Raw genomic sequence first — 16,460 nt, 5'->3', positions numbered from 1 at the left:
CAATAATTGTTTTTTACAACACTTTATCCTAACACTTTAGATTTTTTTTTTAAGGAAAAAAAGGGAAAATCAAAAATTGCAACAGTGCCAAACATGCCTTTAGAAAACCGATTAAATAAAAAAATGTTTGCACCAGGTAGAAAATTAAAAAACACGTAAAAGTCCAAACATTACAGGTAAAAGTGAACAAAGGAATACAAAATAATTATAAATGTAAACAAACTAAATATTATACTTCATATATAAAAACTTAAATCTCGCTGAAACAAGTTAATCGAACTTAATGGTTCGACACTGTCTGGTCGTCGTCCTGGACTGGGGAGAAAAAAAAAAGGGAAAGAACAAGGAGGCATCTTCAAGCATTATGCAAATCATCTCATAGATATTTGTTCATATGATTGAACTGAAGGGATCACAGAGTCAGGATCGAAGTTCAATCCCTGAATTCTTCACAGATGTTTGTCATAAAGCTGGTTTCATCAAAACGTCTACATCTACAGACATATATGGTTCATAAATACAGCTACTCATTTCTTGGATGATTTAAATATGCTCTCTTTGTAGTACTTGAGTTCAAGTATGCTTTCTCTGATATCATCCAAAGCCCTGTGTTTCTGCGATTTTGCAGGTGCCTTTCTGTGAGCTGATAAGCAAAAGTAATGTCAACAGGAAAATTTTCTCGCACAAATATCATAAGCATACAGCACGACTTTTGAAACAAATAACAGCAATTCCAGCTAGCTGATAAAAAAGATTAGCAAACATCTGTATGGAGACAAAGATCTAGACTATACCCATATATCTTCCCGTGTCCCTTTTATTTCACCTAGCACTTGTGTAATGCAGACATTTCCTACTATTGTATCTCAAAGGCACAAGATCCACAACCAAGATAACAAACCCAACCAAAAAGTGCCATCTTCTCTGTTTAGATATCAGACGTAGATATTAAGCCAATGACGGGTGTAGCTTCAACTTTAAAAAGAATTAGTTCCCTTACATGATATTAGAGCAATAAAAATCAAGCCCTGTCCAATTTAGGGTGATAGTTCGGTAGTTAAGGCCTTAGGGCGAACCTACCACCAGTGGCACTTATCAATGATGAGGCTGTGAACCTACAGACCTCGTTCCTCTTTCTAGGACCTAGAACTAGAGCTACATATAATAATGTTCAGATGGATTTGCAGAGTGGAACGAGATAAATACAAAAATTTAAGCTTCTTTCTCCTAATAAACTAGCAACTCCCTTTTATGGATCATATCAGAACTGGTTTCATGTATGTAAAAAATAAAAGAAATCCCAGACATTTAATACTCTAGAATACCAAATTTCCACAAGGTATGTATTGTGTAGCCAAACATATGCGACCAGTACTCCGTGCAAATTAGGAAACCGAGGCTGAGTCTTGTATTTCTTTTAATGGGAATTGGTCTGTTTCTGCCTTCTTGGGTTAATGAATTTTTCTTTCCTTCCAAAGGAAAAAGACCAGGTTTGGCCAATTTGTGATTCACTTGGATACAGGGTACGGGTTTGAGTTCTAGATTCACGGGTTGGCTGGTTTTAGGTTTGCAAGAGGGGCTAGAACTTCTTTTTACAGGGTTTTTTTAAAAAAGATTGTTCAAAATACCAGATATTAAAAAGAATTTATTTTAATACTCATAGTCTCATCTACTCAAATAAAATGTATATTCTCAAACAAAAGCCCAAACATATTTTTTCTTCCCTCGCCTTCTCTGACCTTCAATCGCAAATTTAGAGTTTCAGATCCGGCACGAAAACATAAACGATTTGGTTCTTCAATTAAAGATTCGTGGGGGGGTACCAGCGAAACTGGTAACGCTGGAAAATGACTGCATACCAATTCCGGCACCCAGATAAAATGAAGTTCCAGGCACATGTTAGCAGGCCCCCAGACCACCGTATACAAAGGTTAGTTTACTGCAAAGGATAAGCAAGATGACCAACAATATTGGATATGCAGGAGAATATTACCTTTAGGATACCACCGAACACATAAGGCCTTCACACTGCTAACGTCTACAAGGACATGAGAAAATAAGCTTGCCAAGTCTGGCATATATTTCTGCATAAAGAACTAGGTTAGAATTGAAAATATTCATGTTATTGAAAAAGCCAAGGAATTTGCCAGAAAATTTTGTCTGCAAATTCTTTCTTAAGTAATACAGTGCTTGTCCAAAATCAAACTCTCTTGTTTACAAATTCTTTCTTAAAGTAATATAGACTCTAACAGATGCAAAAACGGCACAGTGCTTGTCAAAAATCCTACAAACTTGTAACCACAGCTTAAGTTACTCATTAAAACTAAGCTACATGAATACCAAAATAAAACAAAGAAGTAAGATTTCTAAATATTGACCATCTGTTTTAACTATGTACCTGGAGTGTGAAATATTACAGTACATGGAATAAATATGTGAAACGGATATCAAACCTCCCACAACGCAGTATGCTAGGTCTAATATCTACTCACTATGAAATTCTTGAAATCTTTTCTTAAATTTACACGAGAAAAAAGTGTAAGTTATTCACAAGTTATTATGCAAGTGTTAGCCTGGCATCCTTTCGCTATCTTACGTCTTTATTGTCCTGGTTCATGAGCCACTAAATTTGATAAGCCAGCATGCTTTGTTCATCTTACAAAATAAGTAAAACAACCAATTAGTAAGATTAAGTAGGCAGAAGTTTGTTGGCTAGGATAACAATGAGATTATGCAAGAGTGATACAAAAGAAAAATCCAGAATGCAGTCAGAGCTATTCCTGCAACTGCACTACAGTGCTAAGAACAGGCACGGATTTCAGAGCCTAACCAGGAAGGGTTCAACAAGCATCCGTAAGCTTACAGCATTTTTGAACAACTTGTTCCAGCATACCTAAATACTTATTTTGTCTTTTTTACAAGTTTCATAAAGTCGCAAATTTGCAGTGTTGTCAAAACACCTGATGATGCACATACCACTACCTATGGTCCGAACTGGAATGCATCTTGCCACAAAAACAAAGAAAAAACCAGGAAAATGAACAAAGAAGATCTCCTAATCTACATCATCTATGTTCAAAGTGCTTGTCCATATGCCATCACAGATCTGAAAGCACGGGAGTCACAACTGGGAAGAGTCAGGATTTCGCCAAACTTCCCTTTAACTTTTATGTCATAAACTGTAGTCATGCTTTCTATTTAAGGCTTCTAACGAAAGTTGCAAACAACCGCCATGTGGTTGCAGACTTGCAGCTGTTTGCTCTGACGGAGTCAAAGATTCACTACTTTGACTTTAGGTTACAATGGCTCGCTAAAATGCTTCCGCAAGGTTGTTGCATATCAAGAACGACAACAAAATCATAGCCTATTCCCAAAGAGATGGGTCGTTGCATGAACCGAGAGTCTGTCACACTAGGTAGCACGGAAACGGGTACGGGGACAAAAACGGGGACGGGTACGGAAACGGGTACGGGGACAAAAACGGGGATGAGTACGGAAACGGGAAACGGCAAAATCAAAATTTCAAGAAACGGGTACCGCAAGGATACGGGAAAAAAAAAATTAAAATTCCTATATTTGGCACTACCTAGAAAAGATTAAAAGACAGACAACTTATTTTAAGGTCCTAAAAACCTCAAACCCTAAAAAAGAAAATTAATTAAACTGGATTTTAAAAGAATAATTAGAAATTTTGTGTGGCTTAGACACGCTCATTACAATTTGCAACCCTGTGGCCTGCCGCATTACTAAAGTATAGATATACATCACCCATTAAAATAGCAATACCCGTGATAAAAATCAAATACTCACCGAAGAAATTGGAAAAAAAATGAAGGACAAAGGAAAGGAAAAATGCAGTGAGAGACGGAGTGTTAGAATCCAACCTTCCTTTACTTGTATTTCTCCTTTCTATTGCTTTCTAGGATCTTTCTAATAGTTTTCTAGGCTTTAGGAAGAATTATTATGTTACTGTAATTCCAGTGTTCACTGGGCAGACTTAGCTAATTCAAAATAAACCTCTATGAGGGGTATGAACCAATACCTCTCATCAGAAGTTGCCTTTGCTTAATTCATGTGTTGTTGCTAGCCTTTATAGATATTGTGCTGTCGCATGCTTTTAAGCTTTACAAGACCCATCAAAATCCCTTGCAAAACAGATACACTCTCGTCGTCGGTCCCGCTTGTGCCTGCTGTGCGCACACAAGCGCCCCGATCGACCCCCGACTCTCGCTCTTGTCGCCAATAGGCAAGAGTGCCCATTCTAAAGCAGACGTCCGCTCGTGCCCCAAGCCTTGAGATTCACTTTCCGCACAAGGCTTGCGCCCTTGCCGCCCCATAGGCAAGAGCGCGCCGCACGGATCCGGTGTCAAAACACTCGGACCGTGACACGGAGCCTTGGTTGAAGATAGAAAGTCACAAGAGCTAAAGTTTGAAACCCTTTTGACAAAAAGAAATCTTTTTTTTTATTAAAAGCTTATGGGTACTTTTGATCTTTGCCAAAAACGTATCTGAAACGTACCCAAGTCAAGCGTTGACCGTACCCAAATCCGTTGACCGTACCCCTTTTTTGGGTACGTATCGGGTGTATCCATGGAGTACCTGTATCGTCCCCGTACCCGTGAAGTACTCGGTACGGATTCTTAAAAAAACTCAATACCCTAGCTCTGTGTCCCTTTCGAAATAAACAAAAAAAAAAGTTGAAAAAAAATAAACAAGCGAGCACTTCTTCCTTCATTGTGCCTTTCCTAGAATATTTGGAATTAGCGCTTTGAGTTTTGTGGTAAAAACGGGTTTTTCCAGTAAGTCCATCACCTTTACTCAACCAGTGGGATGAGCCATTTGTCAACAAAAAGAAAAGGTTCCAAACATATTTTCCATATCTTTGGTGGTGTTCAGCTAGCCGTGGAACTTTATAATTTTAGATCGCCTAGCATTGCCATCAGGAATGGTTTGGCAGAGTTCCCAGCATCTACCTTTCAGACATTCAACATATTGTTTTGCACAGATTTTGAGATTTTCACATCTAGGCTCAATTCTCCTCTTACTGAAATCTCTTTCCTTGTCAGATAGGGAAATTTAGGCCATAAATCCATAGAAATAACCTTGTGTTACTATCGAAATAATAATCAGTGGATATATAGGGACATGCTCTACAGTCTAAAACATTACCACAGTAGATTGACAATAATGAGAAAGACATATATGAAAAAAGGTACAAATGCTTAATTATTATTGTCAAACGTAGCTGATGGTAAAATAAACGGTGACGATAATAACAGCATGATTCATATCAATTTCTTAAAGAAACAGAACAACAGGCATGTAGTTACATATGTACCATATCAAAATACCTTGAGGAATATAAAATCTGTATAAACTGAGTTTCCTGCAAGTAGGGGTGTATATGTACCAACATGTTTCTTGACAAACTCTATAACCTGCAAAATGTAAAAATATTTCCTTTTTGGATAATAAAAAAATAACACAAAAGATATATTGTTAACAAGGAAACAAAATCTAGCTCAAACTTCAAGGTATGTGGAGGCCCTTTCTACTTGGTGTTGCACCTCGTCAGAATGTTTTTATCCCATTCAAAATAATTGTACTAAGGTAAGAATTCCTATCATTGAATAATCCCAAGAATTCTGTAAGCCTTCAGAGTACAGTACATACAATCTGTCATGCAATGTCAGGTAGAAAGATTACAAGATTAAGAGTATCAAGAGCATGAACAGAGCTACTCTATGCAATATACTTGTTGAAGAAAGCTGTATATCAGTAATGTCAGTACTACTTTCCTTGAATGACTGGATGGTAAAACAAAAGAAAAACATCCGATAAAAAGGTCAATGGTCCGCCTAGTTTTTGGAAGTTAGCCTAGTTTAATAAACTTTTGCCCGCCTTCTCTGAGTTCTCTCACACTTTCGCTCGACCTTTACACAGTGGAATTCCATGTTTAATGGTCCCTTGATCCCTTCCTTGATTTCTTTTTTCAGCTTCTTTCCATACTACTCAAAAAGACTAGCTGTAAAATCACAAACCAATAAATAGAGATACATCTATATTATTAAAGTAGAGTAAGGAATAAAAATCCTCCAAAACCCCAATTCTCAAACCACAACTACTCCACGTCATCATCCTTAATTCCCCTAAATTAAGCTGAACTAAATAGGAAACTACCAAAGCATGAAATTAAAATATCAACAAGAGGGAAAAAAATTACTAACAAAAAAGGAAAATAATAAAAACTTAAGTCAATTTAAATAATAATATAAATAAAGAAGGAAACTAAAATTAAAGCTCTTTTCTATATTAGCTATCTGATTTTATAGAAATCCCGTGGGCACAGACTAGTAGCTGATTATTCACATATATTAAACAGTCACAACGTATGATTACTTCTGTAGCTAGGTTCCCACCCCACCCATCCATGATGCACCAAACATCATGTTCACAGCAACAAATCCCTCCCCCTTTTCCAGGACTACTAAGGAGTATCATTATCAGCAAAATAGAGGTTTTAGTTCTTATTCTCCACACGGCCACACCAAAAAAAATTATATAACTCCGTGTCTTGGTTTAAAAGTAATAGAAAAAAGTCCCAAGAGATATATTCTCCTAAAACTTGGATATCCAGATTCCAGAGAAAGGAAGCACAAAAATAAATCAGCAGAAGATACTCGAAAACAACTATATGGCACTTATGCAGAAATCCTTACTCTATCTGTTACAAAATGAAGTTTTTCATATTAGTTTCGAACTACCCAAGAAGAAGACCAAAATTTTCATCATTTACTTACTACTAAAGTAGTGACCAAGTGACCAGAGCTGCCACATGTCAACATCATATTAAAATAACTCCAGACGCAAGTGTTTTCCATTTTTAATTTAATAACATCACGGAATCTACTAAAAACTGATAAATACCTCGTATGATTTATACATCCTTGCATAATTGGAATCTAAACCTCCTTCCAATATACTTCTACTTATATTTTTCTCTTATTACTTAGTATAGAATATGAAATCTTTTGAAAAATATTAAACAGAAAACAACAAACTAGTTTCAAATAATAAAAATTCTCTGCTGATGAATTAATGAAAAAAGATGTTTGATCAATGATTATATTTTTCTTTTTCCAAACTAAACTGTGTTTTCACATTTTAGATCTTTGCACCTAAGTTTCATCATATTATAAACCTAATTTACACACTTACAATATGACAAAGAAAACTAATTTATAAATCTTTTCAATTCCAGAAAAATCAGTGCATTGCATGAAGGGTCCTACAGTAGTTTTATAATTTGCAAAGTTGGCCGTGCCCTTTCATAATTGGTTGTTCGAAGTAGTACACACTTCCAACAGTCCCAGTTGCAAGTATTGTAATGTTTCTACTTTAGGGAAGTGTTGCAACTTGCAAGTAAAAAGAAATGGAGAAAGTAATACCCAATAAACCGTAATCCCCAACAACAATATTTCCCCAGTTCCCACAGTCGTTACCATAAATCATTATATTCGTAAAATTCTATATCATCCAAGGAAATAGCTGGCAAAAGAATAGGAAGAAAGATGCTTGACAGACAATCAAAATTAAATCAAACCTGCTGCTCAGCCTCTTGTTCACTGACTATACTCTGAAGAACCTTCTTTGTCAACCCTGAAATCGATTTTGTGTCAGTCAATAAGCCCAGAAATACAAGTGAGCATTTGAAGCAATACAACAAACTTTTAGTTGAACGCTGCGGGGCAAAATATGATACCCAAAATGGACAAACAAAATGAAATAAAATTGACATATTAAAAACTAACAACATTTCACACATTGCATGATGACATATACGGAGTAGAATAGAGCACAAAGGTGAAGCCTTTCTTACCACTAGCTGCATGGTGATCTATACACCAGTCATTCATCTTCTCCAAACATTCCTGAGATTGATGGATAACGAAATCCGGGCCCTAGATATAAATCATGAACAAAAAGAAACGTACTTGAGTATTCAAAAAATATGTACTGCATAATAACTATTTTCCAAAGCTTTATACGTATATCTAAAATGCTACTTGTATTTTACAACCAAAATCCATATGACCAGTCTAATCTGCATAAATATGCTTTTATTTTCAGATAAGGAGACAGACTTTTCCTTCACAGTTAAGTATCAGTTGTTCTCTGTACACCAAGAAAATCAGCTTCTAGAATTTATCTGTCTTTCTATCTCTCTCCACATTAGTTAAACTGAAAAGAAGACTCTGTTAACTGTTAAGGACAGAGAAATCTACAAGAGGGTAACTCATCATCAAAATCTCCCCCCCCCCCCCCCCCCCCCTCTCCAAGCCCCAAATAATGACAAACAAGGCATTAGCAAAATGCCAAAATATAAACCCTGGTGGGCTGTAAGCTTCAACCTAGGATCAATGCTAAAAACCCCTGACAGGCAACCAAAAACTGAAGCAAAAAACAACAACTTCACTTAACCAAAAGAAAAAAACTTTGGTAAATTTAAAGTAGAAAGCCTACTACGACTGTTGATGCTTACAGCATTGGTATTTTGAAATTAGAAGAGTACAATGTTTAAGATGTTAGATTATTGAAAGATAAAGCCAAATGAGTTGTAAATCACAGTCAATCTCATGTTACTACAGCCAAGTACGAATGTTTAAGAAACAAGACTTTAAGAGAGAGTCCACAATGTAATTAAAATATTTTGCAAGCTATGGTTTACAGCACTGTTACAGTTTTACCAAAAGCAAAGGCTACACAGCACAGACAAAACCCCTGAAATGGTGCATTTCCCAACAAAAAGATACAGCAACAGCTTTAAAAATATCACAAAAACAGAGTCACTTCCTATGGAACAAGGAAGCAACCCTATTAAAGCCCTGGAAACCATAGTTTTTTTGCTTCTATTTCCTGTTTTTCACCAGACAAGGGATTGAATGAATCCGAATAAAGGTTGTGTTGTAATTTGTAAGTTCCCAGCACCCCATTTCCCCGATAAAGAAGCAGAGTTTCCCCCAATAAAGGAGAGAAAGGGGCAAGGACAAGGAGAGGAACAACTATTAAGCATAGAACAAGACCTAAAACTACCCAAAAAAAAGGTTAGCATGTAACCATGTACCTCAGCAACCCAAAATGCCCAGCATCTTGAGAGAAGCAGTTCAATTTATGCTAAAGATGCTATGCAACACAATAATATGAGAGAATAGACAAACTAAAAATTTGGTGAACATTAGGTCTCACCTCCACCGATTTAGACAAACTGCCATCTGTTATGATACAAGCTATCTCTAAAATTCGATCAGCTTCGACGTTTAAACCTGCATACAAGCAAAAGGCCAATAAAGTTGTGACCTCTTGTATCTAGGGAGTGAATGAGTAATACTAAACGAGATTCAATTCACGCTCAATTTTTATATTAGTGGTGTCAACAAAATTGAGTCATAAATTTTGTGTGTTTACATGTGCACCACTTGTCCTTATTATCATAGTTCCCCCAACATTTTGGGGAGGCCTTCAGGCTACCCTAAGATGAAAACTTACACCTAGACTTCATCTTCAAAAGAAGCAGTACAATGACCTTCCTTATAGAAAGAAATTCAAAAAGGTATCATCTATCATTTATCCACACAACATAGTAAGTTCAGAATTAGTTTCTTCATTGCTTCATTATCAACAACTTTAGAGGCTAGGGGATGTGTCGTAGGTTTTTTTATTTTCCTGATTATTCCAAAACCCCGTGCAAGGAGAACGTACTAAACTTCAAGAAAGCTATGAGAAGTTGCTATACAGCAATGCGTTTTTAGTTATTAATTTGTTGTCTCTAGATAGAAAATGCTACAATCTCAACCTAATGAATTTATTCTCTAGAATAGCTAACTTGGACAGATGGCATTACGTTTCAGGAAATTTCACTTTGGAAGAAATTATCGAATGTAAAATTAGCGATTCATGAGCCTGTTGGAAGTGTTAAACTTTTGCAATATTTCAGGGATCGCGTCACAGAATATCGTTGAATGACACTTTTGCCATCCTTTCTTAAAATCATTACAGTACCCTACACTACTACAGAAAAGAAAATAATGAAAATGCCACACTTAAAATGTTTTCAAGTGGAAACCCAGTAGCACCAAAATAAGAAAAGTCAAACCACCTGGGAGTCCTTAAATTCATAGTCTAAATTCTGACATTCGTTTTTCTGGACACATCATAGCCAAGCAAAAAAGTCTCTAAAGAAAATTCCTCCCTATACACCAGCATCTGGCATGCCTAACCTGCAGATGATGCTGTACAGTAGTAGATGAGCGGATCAATGGATTGCACGAAAACTTAAAACCTGTGGGTCCTGTCTAAACAAAGTAAGAAATGAAATTTATAAACACAAAGGATAGATGTTGAGGGGATAGAGACTTGTAAAGTTGCCGAGTCTGCAAATTGGCATCAGTAAATATTTATTTCACGTAAAGGGTCTTTGCTTTCTTTGGGACCTTGAAGATCGTAACGTAAAAGTGAAAGGGAAATTCTGTAATGATTTTTGCAGATGATCCTAGAGAAAATGATAACTGGAAAATCCATATTAATCCCTCAACTCCATCATCCTATCAAGAGAACCAGCCAAAAAAAGACACTTCACCACTGCCAGCAAACTAGTCAAACTAGACACCTGTTGGAAGTGTTAAAATTAGCGATTCATGCAAGGGTGTCTAAAAGTGCTTTCACCTGTTTTGATTCTTTGATAAGGCTTTAGAAGAAAAACACTTCCTCTCCCTCTCATCCTCCTGCGTTAACGATGTTGATTCTATGATCCCAAAGTTGTGGCTGATATCTCCCCCAAAGAAAAAACTGCTGGCAATAAGAAATAACCGATTGTCCAATAGTAAAGCACTTTTCTATTCCCAGTTCACTACTTCCTTTCTTGAAAAAGAATTTTCACAATTTCGAGAAAATTTTCCTGCTCGTGAAGGGTAAGCTTGAATACATCTATCTCCCCAGGCCCTGGATAACATCAGAGCACTGAATCTTGTTTCTAAATCCCTCTAAAAGACCAACTAGTCATTTCCAATAGGTCATCATTCCAGCACTGAGTTTGCTAAGAAATATTAGAGAGATGCTAGCCTTAGAAAATGGGACACTGAATGATGTCTAGAGAGAGGGGGAGAGGGAGAGGGAGAGGGAGAGGGAGATAGAGAGAGAGAGAGAGAGAGAGAGAGAGAGAGAGAGAGAGAGAGAGAGAGAGAGATCACCCTACGAACAAAAAACAACTATGATTTCCATGTCTGGACCAGCAGACTGTATAATCTCTAAGTTTCACACTGTCTAGATTATACTAGAAAACAACCTTTTCAAAGGATTTAGTTTTCCTTTACAACAGAGTAGGCTTTGGCTTTTTCATTCTTTTTGTGATTCTGATACATGGATTTTAAGGAAAAATGAACAATATCACCCATTTTGAATAGACCATGTTACTGGAGACAGAAAACAGAAACAAAGAAACTGCAACCAGAAATTTTGGAGTTGGCAAAAGCTCCCATCCAAAAATAAGACTACAGTTGAATGAGGCATTTAACTTAAACGTATATAATGGTTATAAATAATGATTTTGTACCCTTACATTATTCTTTCAGCTCTAAGACCTTTCTTAATTAAATTTATGCAAGGGCAATTATGAAATAAAGTTTTTGACAATAGACACCTTTTTTTAATATAATATGGCTGCATGCAATCTGAAGGTCGTGCCTTGGCGCGATGGTGAAATGTCTATTAGATATCCGCTAGGTTACGGGTTTGATCCCTGGAAACAACCTCTTTATGAAAATAAGGGTAAGGTTGCATACATCTGGACCTTTCCCCGACCATGCGCTCAATAGCGGGAGCTTTGTGCACTGGTACGTCCCTTTTTTTAATGGCTGCATCCAATCTAATAGAAACGCGGAGGGGGGAAATCATTAGAGGTCTATGATGCCTCCTGAAACCTATGAGTTCTTTGAGAAGCTTCCATATAGAAATAACTTGAAAGTACAAAGCCAGCAAGAAAGAGACAGACCAAGAAACTACAAAGAAAAAATGGAAACAAAAAAAGGCAAAAAATTTATCGTCTTGAACTATCTTTATTAGATGCATCATGAAATCTTACCAGTCATTTCTAAATCAATCCAGACAAGGGGTAATTTGTATTCTGCTACAGTTAAACCTAACTTCTGTTCTTTGTTATTTCCATTATCCACCACCAGCTTGTCGTCTGAGCTTTTACTTTTGTTACCACCCTCCCCTGCATCAAGAAACATTTCTCAGCACATAAACTGTATATGAGTCACATGTACAGCATATCACTTTTTGTGGTTCTTAACAGAAATAACACTAAAACTCTTTACACAACAATCTAATTATGTAAATGGTGTACTAGAAAAAAGCCAACAGATATCATCAATAGTTGTCGCAGAGGTGATCTTATTCCAGAAGACAACTCCACCTAATAGGTACTCCGCCTCCAATAGAAAAAGAACACGTTTACAATAAATCAATTTATCTCTACTATTTCAAATTTTACCAGACCAAGGCAGGAGAAATTTAAGATAAAAAGCAGAAAATGAGATAGAACAAGCAAAAAGAGACTGAAAGATCAAGGGATGACTCAGGTAGGACGAGGAAGAGGCCACGTCCATGGAGAAGAGGGACATAAATAATTTAGAGTGAAGCAGAGAGAGAGACGACTTCTTGTCTAGGCCTCTTGCAGAGTTGCAATAGCTCTCAAGTTTCAGCAGTACAACCAATTACATACAGCATTAGCCTTCCAGATAGGACATGGCTCATTTTAATACGTAATATCTGGGAGTCCATGAGACATCAGCTTAGTGCTTTAGGAGCTGCACAGATGCACTTTCTTAGAGCCAAGCATATAACTTCAGAAAAAACGGGGAATGTTTTTCTTTCACATCTACAATAAGACCATTTAGTTGGGGAAGTTAAATTGATGGAAGGCCATTATCACCATCACCACCAGCGTAGTCCCTTACCATCTTTCTAACAATCCCAAACCCTTTACACGAATCGCACACTAGTTGATAGTTATAACCACTCAACTGACCTCGGATTCTATCAATCATCATAATTTCAACACTCAAATTTATTTCCATTACCGCCTAACAAATATGCGTTAGGGTATCAACTCATTCTGGTTGTAATGATTTTGTAAGTAACTTTGTGAAGAAATCCCATGTCAATACCCAAGGCAATGCTAGTCCCTCCCCAAATGTCCTCGTTTCTTCATAAATTTTCATTACCATCCATTACCACTTTAGAAGTGGCATGGTGTTGTAATGCAAATTTATGAAAAAATACAAATGTTTTGGGATGGAGTTCGTTAACATGGTAATGAACATGGAGTTTCCTAGCAAAACCACAAACAATTCATTACCATTCCTGCAGTTTTTTATCGCTTACCAAACAGGCCGTAAATGTACTAACAAACACATCAAAGACCACCACCAATCAACTCTAATTGTAGTTGACAAGAATTACAACCTTAAAGCATGAAAACAATTTCAGAGAAAGAAAAAGGCCAACACACAGTTCAACATAGGGTGTGCTAAACCGATCCACACTTAATCAGTCTGGGTTTGGAGAGGAATAAGCCAGTTTTAACAAAATGTAGCAAAAACTCAAATTCAACTAGAATTGCTTCCACCTTTGTTTTCCAATTAAACCCTATTGACTAACAACGAAAGAAAAGTGTGGAACTCGCATTACCTGTGTTGGAAACGGCGCTAGTTGAAGACAATGTGGAAGGATCATCAGCATCTTCAAGCGCTAACACTGAGAAAGCATTTGAGAAAATGTCCATTTTTAATGCTTTTTCAAGTGAACTGCATTCAAATTGTGCAAAATATATTAGGTGTGCGGGAATGTAGGCGACTAAAAAACAGTGAGAAATTCTTTGAAGTGGAGGAGTGTACTCACCTGATATTCACACTCTCCGTCTTATTGGGTGCTGGATATTGTTGACGAGTTGGTGGTTCCCGGGGGACAGAGGGTTGCTGGTGGTAGTGATGGTGGTGGTGATCTCGGCAAACAAGCTAAAGGCAATTGACGAAAGGGCATAAATGAACTAAGGAAGCGGTTGGCCTAGAGATGTCAAAACGGTTGCTCGAGTCGGGTCCGGGTCTGGTCACCTCGGGTCACTGGTCATGATCTGGTGGGGTCGTGCCGGATCATTTTATCACCGGGTGCAGGTCGGGTTCAGGTCGGATTCGGTCAGGTTGAAAATTTATCGGGTTATGTCGGGTTATTTTTCCATTTCGGTATAGGTCGGGTTCGGTTCGGGTTCGGTTCGGGTTCGGGTCGGGTTTTTTTGTAGTCGGGTACAATTACGGGTCCGGGTCTTAACGAGTCGGGTCAAGTTCGGATCGGATAATTATCGGGTCGGTTTAAATTCAGGTCGGGTTCACCATCGGACACGGATTAAGACCGGGTAGGATAGCTTAACTTTTATAAATTTGGTTAAATTTGGTTTAACGCTTTTCATTCGTTCTAGATTAGGTAATTATAAAAATTAATATTAACTTGATTTAAGTTATTATTTAGTTAGGTCAATGACAAATCGGGTTGTCAACAGGTCGCGTAAATTCAGGTAATGGGTTGTCACGAATTGAGTCAATAACAAGTTTCATCGGGTTATAATCGGTTTCGGGTTGACATCGGGTCAGGTGTTGAATCGGGTTCGGGTCATCTTTCGGTCGGGTAAGCTGACTCAGTTTTGTTATCGGTTATATTTTGGTCGGGTGTCAGGTTCGGATCCGGGTCATGCATTAACGGGTCGAAACCGGTCGTCGGTTTTAACGGGTTTGATAAGGTCGGATTACGGGTTTTCTATTTTAACAAAATTTCGGGTCTCGGGTCGGGTCCGGGTCGTCGAAAATACAGGTCGGTTCAGGTCGATTTCTCGGATCGGGTCAATTTTTGACAGCTCTAGGTTGGCCCCGTTTGGTCAAAAGATGTTAGCGGACAGCCGTGCGGCAAATCGTTAGTTGTGGTTTTTTTGTTTTTATTTTTTTTGTGTACCAACCGGTTTACCTTTAGGGCTAATTTGAATACGGTCGAGATTTGAGTGGATAGGTTTCAGTCCCCTCCCAATTGTTATTGCAGGGGATCGAATACACGGGTCCTCCCTACCAAGTTCAGTCTCAATCACCACTGAACCAATAGATTTGTTGATTTGACCAGTGGTTACTCCCTCCGTCTCTTTTTGTTTTTTACGTTTGGTATTTTGCACGCGTTTTAACGATTAATTAATTTGCATCGAGATTCCTCATTTTTTTTATTTAAACAAGATAAATTACGTTTATTTATAATGTTTTCACTTTTATCAAAATTCTGATATTGGGAAATGAGAAAATTTTAATATCCCAATGAAAAAGTGTGAAAAATTTAATGTCCCAATGAATGTAATTGGTTAAAATAATAATTGGACACAAATTTTGATAGAATAATAAGTCATTTATGTGATAATATAAAAGGAAATGTAAAGAACATTTTGAAATACCCAAAAAGGAAAACGTAAAAAACAAAAAGAGACGGAGGGAGTAGTTGTTATCGGTTTACCTAGTTTGGTTAGTTGGTTAAATTAGTGAGTTAAGCCTAAAATAAGGACCTACTTTTTGTTTTAATCACCAATCAGGACCTATGTTTTATTTATTCACTGTTTATGACCTATAAAAAGAATTCTGATCATTGTTAACCAAATGTGAGTTAAATGTGGGCACGGGTTATAGTAAATTCATTATCTTTTGATAAGTAAAAGCATGGGTAACTCGAAAATTCTCATTGTCAAAGATTTAAGCCGTCAGCAAGAGTTATCCAAACGAGAAAATTGCAGAAAATTCACACCAATTATCAAAGGTATGTACTTTATTTGTGTGCTGCAAAAACATTTCCCTAAAAATTGATTTGATTAATACTGGGTGATTTGATTTGTACTGGGTATTGATGTGGCCGGCCATAACTAAAAGTCCACCTTGGACCAACCACAGAATGACACATGGCACTTTCATGCTTACTAAGCAGATGTGCAAAACGTTCGAACGTATTCTCCCTGAAGAAAGACACAAGAGGCCCAATTACTTGGAAAGGCCTAATATAAAATTTGCGCATTAAGCCATCTACAATAGATGAGGACGCATGTCCCTATCTCTGAGGTCAACCAATCATATGGCTAGGCTTTTGGAACAACTCCAAAAACCCTAGTCCGACTTTGTTTGATAGGTGATTACCCGAGCATTACTGATGTGGCCATAACTAGAAGTCCACCTGTGAGGGGGTCGAAAAAGCACGAGGCTAATGCGTGACCTCGTCCCTCGTGGGTGTGACGATTCTTTTTATTCAATCAAGTGTAATTGGATTTCCTGTGAGTTTACACCCAATTGACTAGTAATATAGGAGTCGCCATTCAGTTTTTAACAACA

The 16,460-nt window shown here is 37.3% G+C and overlaps 1 protein-coding gene across 2 annotated transcripts; it reads right to left on the bottom strand.

Annotated features, from left to right (window-relative positions):
• Window positions 1–205: 205 nt before the first annotated feature.
• On the bottom strand, window positions 206–14,117 carry LOC110801841 (oligoribonuclease). Of its 2 annotated transcripts, none has more exons than XM_022007251.2 (9): window positions 13,960–14,117; window positions 13,750–13,865; window positions 12,137–12,271; window positions 9,247–9,323; window positions 7,880–7,961; window positions 7,604–7,659; window positions 5,352–5,438; window positions 1,994–2,084; window positions 206–643 (listed from the first exon to the last, which is right to left on the bottom strand). In XM_022007251.2, the coding sequence occupies exons 2-9, from the start codon at window positions 13,841–13,843 to the stop codon at window positions 528–530; spliced, it is 738 nt and encodes a 245-aa protein (XP_021862943.1). In that variant the 5' UTR covers window positions 13,844–13,865; window positions 13,960–14,117; the 3' UTR covers window positions 206–527. The 2 variants fall into 2 exon arrangements, with proteins under 2 accessions (XP_021862943.1, XP_021862944.1); XM_022007252.2 differs by having other exon boundaries at window positions 206–614.
• Window positions 14,118–16,460: the final 2,343 nt, after the last annotated feature.

This window comes from Spinacia oleracea, chromosome 3, assembly GCF_020520425.1.
Source record: "Spinacia oleracea cultivar Varoflay chromosome 3, BTI_SOV_V1, whole genome shotgun sequence".
Classification (NCBI taxonomy): domain Eukaryota; kingdom Viridiplantae; phylum Streptophyta; class Magnoliopsida; order Caryophyllales; family Amaranthaceae; genus Spinacia; species Spinacia oleracea.
The sequence above is the reverse complement of the archived record's forward strand: the minus strand, read 5'-3'. Positions and strand labels throughout refer to the sequence as shown.